At 46.0% G+C, this 23,168-nt stretch overlaps 1 protein-coding gene across 1 annotated transcript in view; it reads left to right on the top strand.

Annotated features, from left to right (window-relative positions):
* LOC121003272 (oxysterol-binding protein 1-like) overlaps window positions 1–23,168 on the top strand; it is a 362,083-nt gene that overhangs the window by 288,831 nt on the left and 50,084 nt on the right. Inside the window, 2 exon segments of the mRNA XM_040434977.1 lie at window positions 18,124–18,189; window positions 18,191–18,256. Coding sequence (XP_040290911.1) covers window positions 18,124–18,189; window positions 18,191–18,256 — 132 coding nt within the window.

The raw sequence follows: 23,168 nt of genomic DNA, 5'->3' as shown, positions 1-23,168 counted from the left end.
TGTTTTTGACCTACGGCCCACAACATAGCTATCCCTCTGGGTCCCAACAGCTTCCTCGCTATTTGACAGCCCATCTTATCCACTTTTAGATTTATGATCTCTGAATGTAACCTCATTTGAATTGCTCTATAATGACTATTCCCATCTGGCAATCCAAACCCACCTTTATGTTTGGGAAGTATTAATTGCTTATAAGCAATCCTGGGTTTAGCCTGATTCCACACGAACGAGGTAAAGGTTCTTCTTATTTGGCCTAGAAATTGACAGGGTAGAGCTATCGGTAAAGTCTGCATTAAGTATAGTAATTTGGGCAAAATATAAGTTTTAATAACATTTTTTCTCCCTAACCATGTCAGAAAAGGAATTTTAAGTTCTTTTAGTTGCAGCTTAATGCTCTCTAGTAATTTGGGGTAATTCTGGGAGAAGAGTTGATCCGGGTGCCTCGTTATTTGAACTCCAAGGTAATCTAAACTCTCCACTTTCCACTGGAAGGGGTAGTGTGCTTTAAGATGAGTCACAGTAGACTGTGGAGTGTTAACCCCCAATGCTACACATTTAGCTAAATATATTTTAAAATTAGACAAATTCCCAAATTTATCTAATTGCCTCAATAATGCAGGGAATGCAGCCTTAGGATTTGATAGAAACAGGAGCATATCGTCGGCGAACGCCGCAACTTTATGCATCTGTTGACCTACCTTAAGTCCCTGTATCTCATTATCCTGTCTTATCGCTTGCAGGAAGGTTTCTAAACAAAGGATGAACAAAGTTGGCGACAATGGGCAGCCCTGTCGTGTCCCATTCCTTATATCAAAGTGGGCGGAAAGGGTTCCATTTACGCGTATTTTTGCCGTGGGGGAGGAGTACAGGGATAGCACAGCAGTCACAAATTGGGGAGGAAAACCAAACTTGTGTAGAGAGGCCGCCATAAACTGCCAGTCCACTCTGTCAAACGCTTTTTCAGCGTCAGTGCTTAACAGCGTGATACTATGTCCATGTGACAAAGCATATTGTTGTGCCATTATAACCCGAAAGGTGCTATCCCTGCACTCCCTTCCACCCACAAAGCCTGACTGTTCGGGCGAGACCAAGTTCTTGAGAAGAGGGGATATTCTGTAGGCCAAGACCTTTGCCCATAACTTAACATCAGCGTTAAGCAATGAAATTGGCCTGTAGCTAGAAGGCAGGTTAGGGTCCTTCCCCGGCTTTGGTAAAATTGTAATATGGGCTTCTAGTGCCTGTTTAGGTAATGGGGTTCCATTTAACAGTGAGTTAAAGAGAGATACAATATGAGGGCCTAATATTGGGAAAAAACTTTTTATAATACGCTACCGTCAGTCCGTCAGGTCCTGGGGCTTTTCCCTTTTGGTGTTGATTTTAGGACTTTCTCTACTTCTTGTAGCGTTATTGGGGAAATTAAGTTCTCACTTTCCTCTGCAGACAACGACGGCAAACCTAATTCCTGCAAAAAGATATCTGTCCTCCCCTGCCTAACTAGCTGTTCCTCAATAGTCTCTCCCTTCCTCAGATTATACAGTTCATGATCATATTTAGTGAATACATTGGAAATTTCTCCAGGATCCACTGTGGTCTTCCCTGATTGAGTCACCATTTGCTTAATAAAGGTCTGCTCAGTTCGTTTTTTGATCATGGCTGACAAGACTTTGCTGCCCCTATTCCCATGTATATAGTGTTTGTGCTTCACTCTTAAATAGGCTTTTGCCACTTTAACATTTAACAGTGCCTTAAGTTCCTGTCTAAGCCTTATAAGTGTCTCAAGATCCTTAATTGCCAAAGATCTTTTATGGGTTCTCTCCACTTGGGAGATACGGGACAGTAGTTCAGTCAGTTGTTTTGTCCTTTCCCTTTTTAGATATGCCCCTAAAGCTATAAATTCGCCTCGTATAACCGCCTTATGTGCTTCCCACGTAATAGCAGGTGTGGTTGCGGTGTTTACATTGAGATCAAAGTACTCCTGCAGTTTTTTAGTGATAGTATTTACCTCAGATTGGGTGTCCAGTAACGTGTGGTTCAATCTCCATGACCATTCCTTCCCTCTTGTGTTAGGGACCTGTAAGGCACATTGTACCATTGCATGATCAGAAATCGCTATGCAATCTATATCCGCCGATTGTACCAATGACAGACTGGTGTCTTGGATCATAATATAATCTAGTCTCTGGTACGATTTATGTGGATTAGAATAGAAGGTATAATCCCTTTTGTCCCCATGAATCGATCTCCAAACATCCACTACATGGATATCCCGCAGGCGAGTCTGTAAGGACTTCAGAGCCCTAAACGATATAGCCGATTTCTTGGATGAGGAATCCAGTAACGGGTTCAGGGTCAAATTAACCACCTCCGGACCGCTGTACGCACAGACGCGTCCTGGAGGTGGTTGTTTCATTCCACCTGGACGCGCCGGCACGTCCTCTCGCGAGACGCGAGATTTCGATCACAGCCGGCCCGCGCATGCGCATCGCGGGCCGGCAAAAGTTAAAGGACTATTGCATCAGCAACCTGCCAGCCAATGATCGTCGCTGGCAGGTTGCTGATTTTTTTAAAAATCGAATCACAAGCCAGATAACAGATCATATAGTAAATATGATCTGTTATATGCTTCTCTGCTCCTCTGCTGGTCCTTTTCGTCGGTTGGATCCAGCAGAGGAGCAGACATCACTGTGAGTACACACCAAACACTACCCTTAGCCCCTGATCACCTTCCATCACCCCCATCATCCAAATTAACCCCTTGATCGCCCCCTGTCAATCACTTAGTGAAAGACAAAAAGTGATCAGTGTAAACTGACACTTTTTTTTTTTTCACTAGTATTGGCTGTTAGGTTTTAGGATTAGTTTAGGCCCCTTGGTTAGTAGTTTAGGGATCAGTTAGCGCCCAGCCCACCGCACCGCAGTCACTTATTCGCTGTTTTGCGTATCGCTAATCAGCATTTGTACTTTTATAGTATCTGTAAGTGATCAAAACTGATCACGGTCAGATCTATAATTGTATTAGTGTCACCTTAGCTCGCCCTCCACCCAAAACGCAGTGTTTGCCCGATCAGGCCTGATCAGTCGCCCCACACGTGCGTTCACCCACGCCCGCCCCACCGCAGTGACAAAAAATTAATTTTTTTTGATCACTGCACATTCACTTTACACGCTCTGCGGCGATAAAAAAATCAGTTTTGATATTTTTTATCAACCGCAGCGGCCTCCGGTACTCCGCTAGCCTCCCCTTTGTAAGACAGGCTTGCTTTTTTTCTTGGGTAGTCTCAGGGAATACCCCTAAATTTAGTAGTCCAAAATGTCAAACAGGGGGTATTCTTCTGAAGAGGCCTACAGGATTCTGACCCAGTCGGATGAGGAATGGGAACCCTCATCTGACGAATCTAGCGGGTCAGAATATGAACCTGTAGAAAGCAGTAGCTCCCTGGCAGCACCAGGCGTACCCGGCCCTGTGTCGCTAGACCACAGGTTACGCAGGATCCGCTTTAAGAGCAGCAGAGTGGGGCTGTCGCTGCCGGATCACGTGGTGAGGCATACACCAGCAGCGCAGCCCTCCCTGGACCTAGTACCAGCACTGCCGTACAACATGGTGAAGTAGCGAGCACCAGAAGGGCAGTTGAAGCTGGTACGGTGGGCACGTGCAGTAGTTACCCCGTCGCAGCCACCCGCACAGACAGGCCCGTAGAGCCCCTAGAATCCCTGAGGTGCTGGCAAACCCTGATTGGCAGTCACCAACTTCAGCCTCACCTGTAGTTCCCCCTTCACCGCCCAGTCTGGAGTTCGGGTTGAGACAAGCTCAGATCAGTACGGCCCTGGGATTTTTTGAGCTGTTCTTGACTGCGGAGCTCTTGGACTTAGTCGTGGCAGAGACAAACCGGTATGCCACACAATTTATAACCGCAAACCCGGGGAAGCTATTATGCCCAGCCTTTCCAGTGGAAACCAGTCCAAGTTTCCGAACTTAAAATTTTTCTGGGCCTTCTCCCTCAACATGGGTCTAACCAAAAAGCATGAATTGCGGTCATATTGGTCCACGAACCCAATTCATCACATGTCCATGTTCTCTGCTGCTATGTCCAGGGCACGTTTTGAGACCATCCTGCGTTTCCTGCACTTTAGTGACAACACCACCTCCCGTCCCAGAGGCCACCCAGCTTTTGACCGGCTCCACAAAATTCGGCCCCTCATAGACCATTTCAACCAGAAATTTGCAGATTTGTATACCCCCTGAGAAAACATCTGCGTAGACGAGTCCCTAATACATTTTACCGGGCGCCTTGGCTTCAAACAATACATCCCAAGCAAGCGTGCCCGGTATGGGGTCAAATTGTATAAGCTCTGTGAAAGGGCCACAGGCTATACCCACAAATTTCGGGTTTATGAGTGAAAAGATCAGACCCTGGAGCCGGTCGGTTGCCCTGACTACCTGGGGAGCAGTGGGAAGACAGTCTGGGACTTGGTGTCACCCTTATTCGGCAAGGGGTACCATCTTTATGTGGACAATTTTTACACAAGTGTGGCCCTCTTTAGGCATTTGTTTATAGAACGGATTTGCGCCTGTGGCACCGCGCGAACTAGTCGCGTGGGCTTCCCCCAATGGCTTGTAACCACCCGTCTTGCAAAGGGGGAGAGGGCTGCCTTGTGTAACGAAGAACTGCTCGCGGTGAAATGGAGAGACAAGCGTGACGTTTACATGCTCTCCTCCATTCACGCAGACACGACAATCCAAATTGAAAGGGCAACCCGTGTCATTGAAAAGCCCCTCTCAGTCCACGACTATAATGCGCTCATGGGAGGGGTGGACTTCAATGACCAGATGTTGGCTCCCTATTTAGTTTCCCGCAGAACCAGACGCTGGTATAAGAAGGTGTCTGTATATTTAATTCAATTGGCGCTGTATAATAGTTTTGTTCTCTACAGTAAGGCTGGGAGAACACGATCCTTCCTCAAATTCCAGGAAGAGATCATCGAGAACCTCCTTTATCCAGGAGGTTCCGTGGCCCCATCCACCAGTGTAGTTAGCCGTCTACACGAGCGACATTTCCCCAGTGTCGTTGCTGGTACCTCAACCCAACCGCCACCCCGAAAAAAATGTTGTGTCTGTAGCAGGAGTGGAATAAGACGTGACACCCGCTATTTCTGTCCTGACCACCCTGCCCTATGCTTAGGAGAGTGTTTCCGGAAGTACCACACACAGGTACACCTAGCATAGGGATCACATCTCACCAGGACAGGCACACAGGGCAATTAGGGCCCTTTCTCTCACAGCTGCTGCAAACCTCTCCTTTCACCTGGGATAAAGTGCATAACGTACTTCGCCACATCTTTGGGCGATTTGCGCTTTGCACATTGTCCCATGGGGAAGGAGAGGTTTGTTCTATAAAGGTAAAAAAAAAAACACACCAGTAAGCAAAAAGGTTAATGTTCAGTTCAAGAAGTTAAAGTTTAGATGTTCTCTTCCAAAGTTAATAAATTTATTGCGTTGCGGCCTGGTTTTTTCTTTTTCTTTTTTTTTTTTTTTTTTTTTTTTTTTTTTTACCTTCCAGGTGGACGGACCGATCGACTAGCTGCTGCTGTCAGATTACACGCAAGTCGGTGTATGCGGCGCTGCAAGACGAGATTTCTTCTCTGCAGTAAAAGATACGTTTGCCGAGGCATATGAGCTGAGGAGGTGGCGGTGGTTCATATACTTTGGCAAACACTTTGTATATATAAAAAAAAAAATCCCGGCAAGGATTTATTCATCCACATCGATTGATGTGAATGGAGAAATCTGGTTTGCCAGGGCATACGAGCTAAGTGGGTATGGATGTTGGGCGGAGCTCCTATGTCCTGGCAGACGCCTTTCCCCCTCCTTTTTCTTTTTTTGGCAGAGATTTTTTCATCCACATTGATCGATGCGAATGAAGAAATCTGTGCCGTTCATTTTTTTCTTTCAGCCCAGAGGCTGAACGGAAAAAAAAAATCTCATTACCCGTATGCTCAATATAAGGAGAATAGCAGAAACTCCTAATGCTGGGCATACATGTAATGATTGCGGAGACCCTCAAATGCCAGGGCAGTACAAACACCCCACAAATTACACCATTTTGGAAAGAAGACACCCCAAGGTATTCGCTGAGGGGCATATTGAGTCCATGAAAGATTGAAATTTTTGTCCCAAGTTAGCGGAAAGGGAGACTTTGTGAGAAAAAAATAAAAAAAATCAATTTCTGCTAACTTGTGCCAAAAAAATTTTTTTCTATGAACTCGCCATGCCCTCATTGAATACCTTGGGTGTCTTCTTTCCAAAATGGGGTCACATGTGGGGTATTTATACTGCCCTGGCATTTTAGGGGCCCCAAAGCGTGAGAAGTAAGTCTGGTATCCAAATGTCTAAAAATGCCCTCCTAAAAGGAATTTGGGCCCCTTTGCCCACCTAGGCTGCAAAAAAGTGTCACACATGTGGTATCTCCGTATTCAGGAGAAGTTGGGGAATGTGTTTTGGGTGTCATTTTGCATATACCCATGCTGGGTGAGATAAATATCTTGGTCAAATGCCAACTTTGTATAAAAAAATGGGAAAAGTTGTCTTTTGCCAAGATATTTCTCTCACCCAGCATGGGTATATGTAAAATGACACCCCAAAACACATTCCCCAACTTCTCCTGAATACGGCGATACCACATGTGTGACACTTTTTTGCAGCCTAGGTGGGCAAAGCGGCCCACATTCCAAAGAGCACCTTTCGGATTTCACAGGTCATTTACCTACTTACCACACATTTGGGCCCCTGGAAAATGCCAGGGCAGTATAACTACCCCACAAGTGACCCCATTTTGGAAAGAAGACACCCCAAGGTATTTGCTGATGGGCATAGCGAGTTCCTAGAATTTTTTATTTTTTGTCACACGTTAGTGGAAAATGATGATTTTTTATTTTTTTTTCTTACAAAGTCTCATATTCCACTAACTTGTGACAAAAAATAAAAACTTCCATGAACTCACTATGCCCATCAGCGAATACCTTGGCGTGTCTTCTTTCCAAAATGGGGTCACTTGTGGGGTAGTTATACTGCCCTGGCATTCTAGGGGCCCAAATGTGTGGTAAGGAGTTTGAAATCAAATTCTGTAAAAAATGGCCTGTGAAATCCGAAAGGTGCTCTTTGGAATGTGGGCCCCTTTGCCCACCTAGGCTGCAAAAAAGTGTCACACATGTGGTATCTCCGTATTCAGGAGAAGTTGGGGAATGTGTTTTAGGGTGTCATTTTACATATACCCATGCTGGGTGAGATAAATATCTTGGTCAAATGCCAACTTTGTATAAAAAAAAAATGGGAAAAGTTGTCTTTTGCCAAGATATATCTCTCACCCAGCATGGGTATATGTAAAATGACACCCCAAAACACATTCCCCAACTTCTCCTGAATACGGAGATACCACATGTGTGACACTTTTTTGCAGCCTAGGTGGGCAAAGGGGCCCACATTCCAAAGAGCACCTTTCGGATTTCACCGGTCATTTTTTACAGAATTTGATTTCAAACTCCTTACCACACATTTGGGCCCTAGAATGCCAGGGCAGTATAACTTACCCCACAAGTGACCCCATTTTGGAAAGAAGACACCCCAAGGTATTCGCTGATGGGCATAGTAAGTTCATGGAAGTTTTTATTTTTTGTCGCAAGTTAGTGGAATATGAGACTTTGTAAGAAAAAAAAAAAAATAATCATCATTTTCCACTAACTTGTGACAAAAAATAAAAGTTCTATGAACTCACTATGCCCATCAGCGAATACCTTAGGGTGTTCTACTTTCCGAAATGGGGTCATTTGTGGGGTGTTTGTACTGTCTGGGCATTGTAGAACCTCAGGAAACATGACAGGTGCTCAGAAAGTCAGAGCTGCTTCAAAAAGCGGAAATTCACATTTTTGTACCATAGTTTGTAAACGCTATAACTTTTACCCAAACCATTTTTTTTTTTACCCAAACATTTTTTTTTATCAAAGACATGTAGAACAAAAAATTTTGAGCAAAATTTATATATGGATGTCGTTTTTTTTTGCAAAATTTTACAACTGAAAGTGAAAAATGTCATTTTTTTGCAAAAATAATCGTTAAATTTCGATTAATAACAAAAAAAGTAAAAATTGTCAGCAGCAATGAAATACCACCAAATGAAAGCTCTATTAGTGAGAAGAAAAGGAGGTAAAATTCATTTGGGTGGTAAGTTGCATGACCGATCAATAAACGGTGAAAGTAGTGTAGGTCAGAAGTATGTAAAAAGTGGCCTGGTCTTTCAGGGTGTTTAAGCACTGGGGGCTGAGGTGGTTAAAATCCCCTCATTAATTAACCCACCAGAGGCAAACGCGGCTACTTTATCTAAAGTTTTTAATGAGCCAGTGGACTGTTTTCATGTTCGGCGCATATAGATTGCATATCGTATACTTAGCATGTCCTATCTTGCAATTCAGCAGTAGGTGTCTGCCTCCAGGATCTGCCATTGTGAGTGTAGAGTGAAATGGAACATTTTTCTTAATCCCTATGCTCACTCCCCTGGAGGCGGCATTATCGGAGCAAGAATGGTACCAATGATGAAAGGAAATGTTACTCAGGTTAGGAATATGTAGGGCCGTAAAATGAGTTTCTTGCAGCATAATAACATCAATTGCTGCTTTTTTAATACCTCTGAACACACAACTCCTTTTAATTGGGTTGTTGCAGCCGTGCACATTGTATGTGGCGATATTTAAAACTAAAGGTGCCATTCATATGCCAATATAATGATATAAAACTCCCTGCAAGCATAAGTATGACCAGAAAGTGGAGCACCAAACATTTGTTGAAAATAACTATTAACTGAACATGAAACCTGCATATATAAACCAGGATAGGAAACCCTCAATGAGTTCCTAGTAGTAGTAGGGGGAAGGGAACCAAGTAACATCAGTAAACCCTGATCGGCCTAGACTCTCCTATTAGCCTAGTTGTAGATAGTAAAGGTGAGTTTATCTACCCAAACATAATACTGCCATGAGGGCAATAACCCCGCTCAGCATACTTTTTCATTATTGAAGTATTGAATAATATCTTCATAAGCATATGCACACATATTAGGATATATAGAGCATATATAGAGCAAATATGAGCATAAGGGAGAAGAAGGGAGAAGGAAGGGGGGGGGGGAAGGGAATTGCATTAATCAAGTATTTCAATCAACACTGTCCCCTCATGCTCACTGGATCACAAACGTCCCCTGACGTCTTCTGCTTCAGGTGTCTATATCCCTGTTCGCCATCTTCCTGTTGCGGCCGATTCTCTGTTGCTTCGGTTTCTGCCAGGAAGAAGCTTGAGGTAATGGTGGGATCTCTTCCTCTGAGGGCACAGGTAACCAAGAAGGTACGTCCACCGGTTTGTCAGGTCTGGACATCTTCCAAAATGGCGTCAAGTCCGCAGGTGTCCTGACTGTGAACCGGCGGTTTCCCCGCAGTGATCAGAATGCCAAATGGGAAACAACCACCCTATAAGGCAGTTTTGAGGACCGGAGAAGATCCGTTAGCGGTTTAAGTAGCCTTCTCTTCTGAAGCGTGGAGGCCGCTAAATCTTGGTATATTTGAATGCTTCTCCTTTGTAAATGTATTTCTCCTTTGGCCCTTGCTTTTTGCAGGATATCCTCTGTGTCCCTGTAGCTCAGCAGACCGCAGATAATATCTCTAGGATTTTCCGCTGAGCCGGGTTTTGGCCGCAAGGCTCTATGCACTCTTTCTACTGTGACTCCTTCAGCCCTTTCAGGCCCTAGTAGTGAAGTGAAAAGTAGGCCCATAGTGCTCATCAGATCCTCCTTCTCCTCAGCTTCTGGCAACCCTCTAATTCTTATGTTGCACCGTCTGCTCCTATTCTCTTGGTCTTCCATCTGTAGGAGCAAGCTGTTCATAGCTCTAGTGTGTGCCCCCAGGGTGTCTTTAACCGCCGTATCAAAAGTTAGCATAGCTTCTTGCACCTGCTCTAAGGCCTCCACTCTGTCTCCTATATGGCGTACATCCGCTTTGATGGTAGCGAGGTCTGCTGCAATCGGGGCAAGAGCTTTGTGCAGTGCTTCCTCCAGAAAGTTTCTGGTAAGTAATGCTGACTCGTCTCCAGGACATGCCCCACATACCTCCGCCATTTCAGTATGTTGACCCTCTTGGCTCAGGTCTCCGGACGTGTCGTCCTCCCCATGCCGCTTCTGCGCCATCTTGCCTGCGCGTGCTGATGTCTGGGGAGCCGATTTCTGGAAGTATTTCTCCATATCGGGTTGCTGCGGAAGATCCCGCTTCTGCTCTGTGGAGGTTCTAGCAGAATCCTTTGGCTGGATTTTCATTTCTGCTCACGGGTAGTGCTATTAGAAAGGCTATAGGGAATCTAGTGGCGGGAGCTCCGCTCTTAAGCAGCCGCCATCTAGCTCGGTCAGGCCACGCCCCCTGATTGGCACTATTTTAAGGTGCATATGACTTTTTGATCTCTTGCTATTACACTTTTTGTGATGTAAGGTAGACAAAAAATAGTTTATTTAGCACAGTTTTTATTTTTTACGGTGTTCACCTGAGGGGTTAGGTCATGTGATATTTTTATAGAGACAGTCGCTACTGACGAGGCGATGCCTAATATGTTTACTTTTTTATTTTTATTTAAGTTTTACACAATAATATCATTTTTGAAACAAAAAAAAAATCATGTTTTAGTCTCTCCATATTAGAGAGCCATAGTTTTTTTCAGTTTTTGGGCGATTGTCTTACGTAGGGTCTCATTTATTGCGGGATGAGATGACTGTTCGGCAATATTTTGGGTGCATATGACTTTTTGATCGCTTGCTATTACACTTCTGTATTGGAATGCATTGGCTGTATGAGTAATACACTAAGTACGTATTACTCCTACAGCTTTGGCCTGTGAGATCCAGGGGGCTGGATCTCACAGGCTTGTCACAGGAAGGCAGCGCCGATGCCTCAGGAAGGCATCAAGCTGCCTTCCATGCCATCGGGTTCCCCCTACAGCCGCATGGGGACCTGATGGCACCGCCGCACCAGGTAAAAGCCGCAAACCGCAGGTCCAGTGCTCCAGACTAAAAAAAATACCTAGTAGCCATTGGCTCCTGAACTGAAAAATATAGGAGCCAAATTTAATTTTTAGTCGCCAAATCGAAACGAATCAAAATTTTGGTATTGTGACAACGCTACGCCGATCAGATCGGCGTAGGGTTGTTTCGATACCAAAATTTTGATTCGCTTTCATCATCATAAAAAAGTATTGCGATACTCAATACCGCGCAAAAAGAAAAAAGCACCAAAAAAAGCTGCGTGCATTTTGCATTTTTTGAAACGTTCGGCCCATAATAGAACAGTCCTATCCTATTTTTTGGGGTGACAAGGTGACTAAAAAATGGCGAATGCTCACTGCAATAATTTAATAGTTTGGACATTTCGTATGCAGCGCTATGTAATATGTTTATTTATTTTTTGTTTATATATTTTATATGTAAAATTGGGAAAGGGGGGATTTAAACTTATATTTTAGGGTACTTTCAGACTAGCGTTTTTCATTCCGGCATAGAGTTCCGTCCTAGGGGCTCTATACCAGAAAAGAACTGATCAGGTAAATCCCCATGCATTCTGAATGGAGATTAATCCGTTCAGGATGCATAAGGATGTCTTAATTTTAGTCATTTTGACTGATCAGGCAAAAGATAAAACCGCCAGCATGCTACGGTTTTATCTCCGGCGGAAAAAAAAACGGAAGACTTGCCTGAATGCCGGATCCGGCATTTCTCCCCATAGGAATGTATTAGTGCCAGATCCGGCATTCAAAATACCTGAATGCAGGATCCGTTAAAAATGTGTTAAAAGATACAAGACTGATCCGTCTGTCCGCATGACAAGCGGAGAGATGGATTCGTTCTTGCAATGCATTTGTTAGATGGATCCGCATCCGGATGCGTCTCACAAATGCTTTCAGTCACATCCAGATCGGCGGATCTGCAGGCAGTTCCGACTACGGAACTGCTTGCCGGATCACACTGCCCGCAAGTGTGAAAGTAGCCTTAGTGTTTTGTGTTTTTTTTTTTTTTTTTACTTACTATTAGCCCCTTAGGGGCTGGAACCTTTGTCCTATTCACCCTTAGGCCCCTTTCACATGGGCGAGATTTCCTGCGCGGGTGCAATGAGTGGCCTGTGAGGTGAACGCATTGCCCCCGCACTGAATCCGGACCCATTCACTTCTATGGGGCTGTGCACTTGAGCAGTGATTTTCACGCATCACTTGTGTATTGCGTGAAAATCGCAGCATGCTTTATGTTGTTGTACGTTTTTCACGCAAACGCAGGCCCATAGAAGTTAATGGGGCTGCGTGAAATCGCAAAGCATCCGCAAGCAAGTGCGGATGTGGTGCGATTTTCACGCATGGTTGCTAGGATGAAAGTCTATTCACTGTATTATTTTCCCTTTTAACATGATTATAAGGGAAAATAATAGCATTCTTTATACAGAATGCTAGTAGAAGGTCAATATAATAATCATTATATACTCCCCAGTATAATAAACATTGGTGGCGCAGTGTGCCCGCAACACCCCAGTATAATGAACATTGGTGGCGCAGTGCGCCCGCAACACCCCAGTATAATAAACATTGGTGGCGCAGTGCGCCCCCCAACACCCCAGTATAATAAACATTGGTGGCGCAGTGCGCCCCCCCCCCCCCCCCCCCCCCCCCCCCAACACCCCAGTATAATAAACATTGGTGGCGCAGTGGGCAGTGCCAATGAGGGTTAAAAAAATCAAAATAAATTAACTTACCACCTGATCGTGTAGCAGCCGGTCTCCTTTTCTTTCTTCAGGACCTGTCAAAGGACCTGTGGTGACATAACTGTGCTCATCACATGGTACATCACATGATCCATCCCCATGGTAATGGACCATGTGATGAGCTCAGTGACGTCATCACAGGTCCTGAAGAAAGAACAGGAGACCGGCAGCTACGCGATCAATTGGAGGAGGGGAGTTAATTTTTATTTATTTTTTTTAACCCTCATTGGCACTGCCACTTCGCCACCAATGTTTTTATTATACTGGGGTGTTGGGGGGCGCACTGCGCCACCAATGAAGATATCTGAACTGTTAATACAAATACAGGAGGCGGGTGCCGGAATCAAATAGCCGGCACCCGAACCTCTATGACAGGGAGCTGCGATCAGCGGCAGTTAACCCCTCAGGTACCGCACCTGAGGGGTTAACTGCAGCGGATCGCAGCTCCCTGTCATAGAGGTCGGGTGCCGGCTATTTGATTCCGGCACCCGCCTCCTGTATTTCTATTAACAGGTCAGTTTATCTTTATTGGTGGCGCAGTGGCACAGCCCCCTCCCCTCCTCCTCCCATCTCTCTCTTTTTATTGGCGGCAGCAGCACAGGGGGAGGGAGAGACTCCCATTCTCCACTGCGCTGCTGAGAAGAACATCGGTCTCGGGGCAGAGAACTATAATTTCCTGTGCCCCACCGCTGTATTCAACTGCAGAGCTGCAGCGGCGGGTCTAGTCGCAAATGGCGACAAGACTAAAAAGTCTTGTTGCCATTTGTAAATTCTAAGTCGCATTGGCGACCATTTTGGTCGCCATCTGGAGCCCTGCGCAGGTCTGAATTGACCTGCGGTTTGTGGCAATCGCCGACACAGGGGGGTCACGGGACCCCCCCCCCCCCCCCCCCCCCCCCCCCCCCCCCCCCCCCCCCCCCGCGCATTTAGCCAAGGTGCTTGCTCAATAATTTGAGCAGGCACAGGGTTCAGATCAAGTCCCTGGTAAAATAATGTCTCCCATAGTGTGTGATTTTTTTTATTTTTTTTTTAACCGCCCCCAGCTTTATTAATGTCCTCCATAGTGTAGGAATTATTAATAATGCCCCCAATGTAGGGCCCCATCTTAAATAATTTCTCCCATGGTTTAAATAATGCCCCCATAATGGCCCACCGCAGTCTCTTCTCTCTTCACTGAACAGGACCTGCGGAATTACCTGTGATGTGCGCAATGACGTCACTGAACGCTCCCACGTGGTTATGTCACCACGCATATCGCAGATCCTTAGGCAGGTCCTGCTCAATGGAGAGAGAAGAGACTGCCGCAGCGCGCGCAAGTGGATGAGGTCCAGTTTTTTTTGGTTTTATTTAAACCCCTAAGTGGCAATATAGATAGTTTACCCGTTTTTAATGGCCGTTGGCAGATGGGTGCACTCCTGTCAATCGGCCGTTAAAAAACTGTCCCATTGATTTTAATGGGGTTTATCTGGCCATGGAAACGGCCAAAAATAGGACATGTCCTATTTTATGGACTGACCACTATTCACTGGCTGTTAAAATAACGGCAATGTGAATAGCCCCATAGACTTTAATTGGTGCTAAAAATGGCCATTAAACGGCCGTCACACGGCATTTTCACTGTCATGTGCATGAAGCCTAAGAAATTCTTAAACATTGCTGTCTGTGTCACATGCTAATAATGGGATCATCAACATATTGCAACAGCTGAGTAATGGGATGGAAGAGAACCGAGGCTAAAGTGTGCCATACAGGGTGGGAGTATTGGCAGCACCCTGTGGAAGTACTACTGTACAGTACTGTAAAGAGAAAAGCTTTTGGCAAGTTTCTGTTAATGGCACAGAAAAGAAAGCAGAAAATCTATTACTGTAAACCTCGTAGCACAGGGTGGAATTTGAGACAGTAAGAGGTTAGTCACAATTAGACTTCGCACTTCAACAGTATTAACTGCTCTAAGGTCATGCATCACCCTGCAAGCTACTAGTTGACCCTTTATTGTCTTCTTTTGCTGCGGGAAAATAGGGGTGCGTCATACAGGGTAGCCTGCCTTATGTAGCTGTGTTCAGTGTACTTTTCCGGGTGTAGCTTAAACGGTACTGATGAAGGCACAAGGGTGTGTGAACCGAGGCTTTTTTTTTTTTTTTTAATAACATGGGCAGGACAAACAGCCCAAATTTAGTTTATTGGTCACCCACAAGGTATCAGAGGCCCGTGACAGTGTGCCTTCTGAGATTGGGTGTGGTGTAGTCTGAGGGGGGGTAGCCATTTTAAGGCTGTATATGGAAAATCCACCTCTTTCGTTTGGGCTGCGTCACCCTATTTCTATTTTTATTCTATTTAGCAGCGCTTGTGGTCTGATCGCTGATGTTAGATGAACATTCAGTGAGTAACTTTCACTTTTCACCCAGTAAGTAACTATAACTCTACTAGACCTTAAGCACGTTACAATTACGGGCGCTAGAACAGTAGTGCATAAACATTAGTAGGAAAAGTCTATTAAATGGCAAGGGAAATTGACCACATTGTGTTTTTTGTCTTATATTTTTTTTTTCGAAAATATTTTCGCAGGGGTGCTGTAACCTGCTGGCACTGACTGGCTGAGACAGCTGGCGCTGTGGCTAGTGGCACTGACTGAAGGCTAAGACAGCTGGCACTGTGACTGGAAGCTGCGGCTGGTGCACTGAATGACACTGGTGATTCTGAAATGGCTGGCACGGTGACTGGTGGTGCTGAGGCGGCTGCACGGTGACTGGTGGTGCTGAGGCGGCTGGCACGGTGACTGGTGGTGCTGAGGCGGCTGGCACGGTGACTGGTGTGCTGAGGCGGCTGGCACGGTGACTGGTGGTGCTGAGGCAGCTGGCACGTGGACTGGTCGTGCTGAGGCGGCTGGCACGGTGATTGGTGGTGCTGAGGCGGTATGGCACGAGCTCTTCTCTGCGCACTGCACTGACGTCGCACAGCGCCGGTCATAGTGCGCACTATGACCTGACGATGTGTCAGGATACAGTGCAGCACATAACAGGCCGGCGGGTGACCACGGAGCGGTAAGTATAGCAAGCTCTTTTTGTGTCGAATCACTTGATTCAATCGAGTAATCGTTTCCGCCCTAGTCACACCCATAATTGCTAAAAACAACATCCTAAATGATACAAATTGCCCATTTCAAGCAATTACAACATTGTCTTATACCACTTGCAACAATAATTGTGCTCTGTCGAACATGTCATGATATTCAACCATTCTCTTGACGTTTTCCATAATTATATATCAAACATCCACATTTTTACATACCAGCTTGTTTTAACATACATTCACCATTCTCTAGGCCGAATGCACGCGTGAGCGGTCCGTGGTATGCCGGCCTCGATTTCCTGCTGACAGCAGGAGCGCATGGTGTCATTGGTTTCTATGGTTGCTATGATCTATAAGAGTGTATTACTGTAGTGCAGCGGTGGCATGAAGCGTACGGCGTCATTAGCAACCAATGACGCCGTGCGCTCCTGCTGTGAGCAGGAATCCAGGCCGGCATACCACGGACCGCTCGCGGCCGTGTGCATTCGGCCTTACACTGCATATTTTCCCTCTTTGCAACCAGACTATCTCTGTGGGGCTTGCCACTATTCCCAAGAATTGCAGCTCTCTGTATTCCCCATCAGCCCCACTTCTACCAATTGTTTCACACACAGTTTCCACACTGTGCTCTAGGGCTGTTTCCCACACACTGGGATAACTTAGGTCTCTCTCTTTCAGTGGCTTTAGAAGTTACTTAAGTCTCTCTCTTCACGTCCCAGACTCTGGAATTATTTTCCCTACCAGGTATTTCACACACAGTTACTATGCACTGGCTATCTCTATTCACGTACTTCACGCACAGTTACTGCACACTGAATTTATTTTTTGTTATACTGTCTCACAATATACTAAATACAAGAGGGTTTCCCTTCCACGTCTACTTGATTATCACTCTCAAGAACAAATCTCACAACCTTTGTCTCTTTTTGTTCAGTTCTCTTCTTTTGCTTATGGTATATTCACACTTGTCGGGTACCTTAGTGTCCCATTGTGGTGTCCGTTTCGAAGAGCCAATTCAGTTGAAGTAGTTTTTTTTAGTCTTCATTCAAAGTCCCAAATTAAAGAAGAAATATAGTTTGCCGGAGAGAATCAACAGAGACCTATGTGGATTCAAATGTCTCAGGGAAGTTCTCTACCCTGCACAAACCTTACAAGCTTTCTTGTAGGAAAAGGTCTTAACCAATGATGATAAACACTATTGTTGCTTTGTTTACATACCGTAAGTAGCCAATATATTGCATTACAAAGAAATAACATCTGAATGTTAGTTACAGTTGTGCAGAAAAAATTGACTTGCATGTTTTAAATATCTGCATAGCTGGCCAGTGGAATTTCCCTTCAAATGACCTTTTTACTGTAGTAATGCAGAAGAAGTGAAAGCTTGTGGTTAACATTTACTGTAGACATATGGAAACAGAGGTGCTAGGTTGATAAGGTGTCTGCTTCTTTAACATAGAGACAATTTAAAATCCAATTAACCTGTTAATTACCTCCACACTCTGGAAGCAAGGGATTTAAAACGAAATGCAAAAATAGAAAATTTGCTTGGTCGTGACGGGATTAACATCTCTGTCCTTACAAAATATTAAAAATGAATGTTTGGTCGCCATAATAAATTATTATGCAGCTCTGTACTGCTGTCCGTACCTCCTGTTTGAATACATTACAGGACTGTCACTTAGGTTACTTTTACACTCGCTTTTGGTGCGGGATCCGTCATGAATCTGCACAGATGGATCCATTCAGATAATACAAATGTCTGCATCCGTTCAGACGGATGTGTTTGTATTATCTGTAACATAGCCAAGACAGGTCCGTCTTGAACACCATTGAAAATTAATGGAGGACGGATCCGTTTTCTATTTTTGCCATATTGTCTCAGTGAAAACGGATCTGTCCCCATTGACTTACATTGTGAGTCAGAACGGATCCGTTTGGCTCAGTTTCGTCAGACTGACACCAAACGCTGCAGGCAACGTTCTGGTGTCCGCCTCCAGAGCGGAATGGTGACTGATCGGAGGTAAACTGATGCATTCTGAGTGGATCCTTTTCATTCAGAATGCATTAGAGCAAAACTGATCCGTTTTTGACCGCTTGTAAGAGCCCTGAACGGATCTCACAAGTAGCCTTAGATATACCCACAGGCAAGCTTTATTATAGAAGTTAACTGTTTGCCAGAAAATCTAAACCAGTGTCTAATGCAACTTCCTTTGCATAATTTACCTATAGGTGCGCACATCATCAGAGGACACAAGAAAGGAGAGACGCACAAGAATTCCATATAAACCCAACTACAAGCCTTAACTTATGGAGCGTTATGAAGAATTGCATTGGAAAAGAGCTGAGCAAGATCCCAATGCCTGTAAGCATAGAGGACTGTTATTTTATCTCCCCCTTTTTTTACTTTACTGAGTTTCAGACAGTGAAAATCAGTCCATGTATCACATTAAATAAGCCTAAAATGTAGACACATTTAGTCACTGTAAAAAAAAAAATGCACTAGGTTTATGGGCAGTGACTCGTACTGTATAATAAATTCTGCGCATTGTCTAATGGTATATCACCTATAGGTTGGCTTGCTTTGCCGCAGTCTTTTGTGCCACAATTTTGTTGCATCTTAAAGGGGTTGTCCGAGTTATTTTTTTGTTTCTTTCTATGTTCCTAACTAGGCAAATATAACAACTTTCCAATTAACTCACTTTTAGAGTTGAGCGAACCCGAACTTTAGGGTTTTCGGCACCCAGACCGAACAAGAACATTTACGTAAAGTTCAGGTTCGGTGTTCCCCGATTTTTATGTAGTTTTTTTGAAAGGCTGCAAAGCAGGCAATCAACAAGCGTCATACTTACTTGCCCCAAAGGCCATCACAGCCATGCCACTATTGGCATGGCTGTGAATGGCCAACTGCAGCATGTGACCCAGCCTCTATTAAGCTGGGAGTCGGTAGCTCCGCCCGTCACTCTGCTCTGATTAGGTGTAGGGAGAGGCTGCAGCTGCTGTGAGGGAGAGATGAGGGAGAAATCTTATCAAGAACTGGTTTATGTACTCGGCGATCTACAGAAAAAGGGTTTTGTGGGTGCAGTGCACAATTTTTTTTAAGCCTTTTAAGCCAACTACTGCTGAAACGAACTTTTTTTTCTTTAGTTAGTCAATATCAATACATGATCGGCAGCCATTTATGCAACGATAGCCTATGCTGGTGCACTATCTGCAAGTCCAGAAAATACAGCTTTGGCATACTCGGGGGTGAAAAAACCCTCTGATATACTGCACATCTGGGATTAGACAAGCATAAGTGACTGTCACATTTAGGCCAGAAATACGGCTTTTTGGTTACTGAGGTGAAAAAAGCCTCTGATATACTGCACATCTGGGATAAGACGTGCATAAGTGAGTGTCACATTTAGGCACAAATACCGCTGTCATATAGAGTTTTAAAAAAAAGAATGCAATACCTACATCAGGGTTTATATTTGCGGTTAATTATTTTTACATACTTAACCACTTTTTACTTTGCTTTGTAACGCTAACTATGAGGCAGACATCTATTAAGGGACGCGGTCATGGTCGTGGTGGTGTTGGTGGAGCCTCTGGTGCAGGGAGAGGACGTGGCCGTTCTGCCACAGCTACACGTCCTACTGAACCTACTACCTCAGGTCCCAGTAGCTGCCAGAAACTACAGCGAGGGTGGTGATTTTGGTTGGGCCTAATGCCGTTCTAAGGATGGTAAGGCCTGAGCAAGTACAGGCGCTAGTCAGTTGGGTGGCCAACAGTGGATCCAGCACGTTCACATTATCTCCCACTCAGTCTTCTGCCGAAAACGCACAAGTGGCGCCTGAAACCCATGCCCATCAGTCTGTCACATCACCCTCGTGCATATCGGGTAACCTGTCTGAACCTCAAGTCATGCAGCAGTCTCTTATGCTGTTTGAAGACTCTGCTGGCAGGGTTTCCCAAGGCATCCACCTAGCCCTTCCCCAGGGGTGGAAGACATAGAAGCACTAACGCACAACCACTTGTTTCTGATGAGGACATGGGAATACCACCTCAGCACTTCTCTGATGATGACGAAACACAGGTGCCAACTGCTGCCGTCTTTCTGCAGTGTGCAGACCGAAAAGGAGGTCAGGGAGGAAGACTGGGTGGAGACGATGCAGGGGACGTTGAGGTCCTAGACCCACATGGAATGAAGGTCGTGCCACTGACTTTCAGAGTTCGGAGGAAGAGGCAGTGGTGAGGACCGAGCCAACAGCGTAACAAAAGCGGGAGCAGGGTGCAAAAGCAGAGCAGCCGTCGCCAAAACAGTTCGCTGCTACTGGCCACCGTCACCAGGGACTGAGCACACCAAAGGCCGCTTCAAGGAGTTCCCTGCATGGCACTTCTTCACACAATGTGATGACGACATCAGAGCCTGAAGCGAGGCATTAAACGTTCTGAACCTTAGCACAACCTGCATGACCAGGCATCTACATGCAAGACACGGGCTGCGTGGAGTAAGCACCTTCAAAACCAAGAAAGGGCTCAGGCCCCTCCTGCTCCCTCTTCTGTGCTGCCTCGGCCTCTTCCTCCGCCTCTGGAGGAACGTTGGCACCTGCCACCAGCAAACAGAGGATGTGCCAACCAACAACACCACCTCCGTCCCAAGCATCTCCACCATGTCACTCAGAATCATTCAGCTCTCCATCTCACAAACCTTAGAGAAGAAAGCGTAAATTCCCACCTAGCCACCCTCGATCCTGACCCTGAATGCCAGCATTTCTAAACTGCTGGCCTTTGAAATGCTGTCCATTCAGGCTGGTGGAGACGGACAGCTTCAAACAGCTCATGTTGCTTGCTGTCCCACAGTACATCGTTCCAGCCGCACTACTTCTCCAGGAGAGCCGTGCCCTCCCTGCACAGCCAAGTATCGGATAAAATCAAGTGTGCTGCACTGCGCAACGCCATCTGTGGCAAGGTCCACCTAACCACAGATACGTGGACCAGTAAGCACGGCCAGGGAACTGTATCTCCTAACTGCACACTGGGTAAATGTAGTGGCGGCTGGGCCCCAGGCGGAGAGCTGTTTGGCGCACGTCCTTCCGCCGCAAGGGATCGCAGGGCATTCATTCTGTGGCCCTCCTCTTCTACTCGGATTCCTCCTCCTCTTCTACCACCTCCTCACCCGGTCAGCGACAGACCTTCACCACCAACTTCAGCACAGCCAGGGGTAAACGTCAGCAGGCCATTCTGAAACTGATGTGTTTGGGGGACAGGCCCCACACCGCGCAGGAGTTGTAGAACAACAGTCCGACGAGTGGTTGCTGCCAGTGGGCCTCAAGCCCGGCCTGGTGGTGTGCGATAATGGGCGAAATCTCGTTGCAGCTCTGGGACTAGCGGTTTGATGCACATCCCTTGCCTGGCGCATGTGCTGAATTTGGTGGTGCAGAATTTAATTCACAAACTACCCCGACATGTCTGAGCTGCTGCATAAAGTGCGGGACCGTCTGTGCGCGCTTCTGGCGTTCCCATCCTGCCGCCGCTCGGCTGTCTGCTCTACAGCGTAACTTCGGCCTTCCCGCTCACCGCCTCATATGCGACGTGGCCACAGGTGGAACTCACCTTGCACATGCTGGAGAGACTGTGCGAGCAGTAGCAGGTCATACTGGAGTTTCAGCTGCAGCACGCACGGGTGAGTCGCTCTGCGAACAGCACCACTTCACCACCAATGACTGGGCCTCCATGCGAGACCTGTGTGCCCTGTTGCGCTGTTTCGAGTACTCCACCAACATGGCCAGTGGAGATGACGCCGTTATCAGCGTTACAATACCACTTTATGTCTCCTGAGAAAACACTTAGGGCGATGATGGAAGAGGATGTGGCCCAGGAGGAGGAAGAGGGGTCATCTCTAACTCTTTCAGGCCAGTCTTTTAGAAGTGGCTCAGAAGAGGATTTTTGCAACGCAAGCAGGTACAAATTTGGCCAGCCAGGGCCCACTACTGGAGGAGGAGGATGGGGATGAAGCTTGTTCACAGCGGGGTGGTATGCAACGCAGCTCGGGCCCTTCACTGGTGCGTGGGCTGGGGGGATAGGGAGGACGCAGATGATACACCTCCCACAGAGGACTGCTTGTCCTTACCTCTGGGCAGCCTGGCAACACATGAGCGACTACATGCTGCAGTGCCTGCGCAACGACTGCAGAGTTGCCCACATTTTAACGTGTGCTGACTACTGGGTGGCCACCCTGCTGGATCCCCGTTACAAAGACAATGTGCCATCCTTAATTCCCTCACTGGAGCGTGATCGGAAGATGCGCGACTACAGGCGCACGCTGGTAGACGCGCTCCTGAGAGGCATTCCCGACTGACGTCGGGGGACAAGTGGACGCACAAGGCGAAAGCAGGGAAGGAGGAAGAGGTCGCCAACGCAGCTGTGTCAGCGGCAGCACCTCAGAAGGCAGGGTTAGCATGGCCGACATGTGGAAAAGCTTTGTCACCCTCGCTGCAACAACCGGCCCCAACTGCTGATATATGGAGCGTGTTAGCAGAAGGCAGCATTTGAACAACATGGTGGAATAGTACCTGTGCACAACGCCTACTGACTGATGGTTCTGCCCCATTCAAATTCTGGGTCTCAAATTGTCTACATGCCAGAGCTTGCCCTGTATGCCTTGGAGGTGCTGCCTGCCCTGCAGCCAGTGTACTTTCTGAACGTGTATTTTAGGCACGGCAGGAGGCGTCATTACAGACAGACGCAGCCGCCTTGTCCACAGCAACGTGGACAAGCTCACGTTCATTAAAATGAACCAGGCTTGGATCCCACAAGACTTGTCTGTACCTTGTGCAGAATAGACATTTATACCACCATCAAACATACATTATTGTACTCAAGTCAAGTGCAAATGATCTTTGTTTTTGTTTTTTGTTTTATTTGTCCCAATATTTTGGGGGCTACCTACCCAATAAAAATAAATAAAAAAACATTGTTGTCTACCTGTTCCTCCTCCATTGCTGCCTCTCACCTACAACACCACATTCACCGCCTCCCTCACCCTCCGACTCCATATCCACCTCCTTCTCTGAGTTGCAGGTTAATAATTTGTAAATTTTAGTTATTTTATTTCATTTTAAGTGATTTCCCTATCCACATTTGTTTGCAGAGCAGTTGCCATGCTCTTAAGCACATGTTTTAACCTGCCTTTTACATCCCTCTAGCCTTTTCAATGACTATTTTAGAGCCATTTTAATAAAAAAAAAAGTGCCATTTTTAGTGCCCTAAATTTAAAAAATTCTTATTTT

This window comes from Bufo bufo, chromosome 6, assembly GCF_905171765.1.
Source record: "Bufo bufo chromosome 6, aBufBuf1.1, whole genome shotgun sequence".
Classification (NCBI taxonomy): Eukaryota; Metazoa; Chordata; class Amphibia; order Anura; family Bufonidae; genus Bufo; species Bufo bufo.
This window is presented reverse-complemented; position numbering and strand designations above follow the sequence as displayed.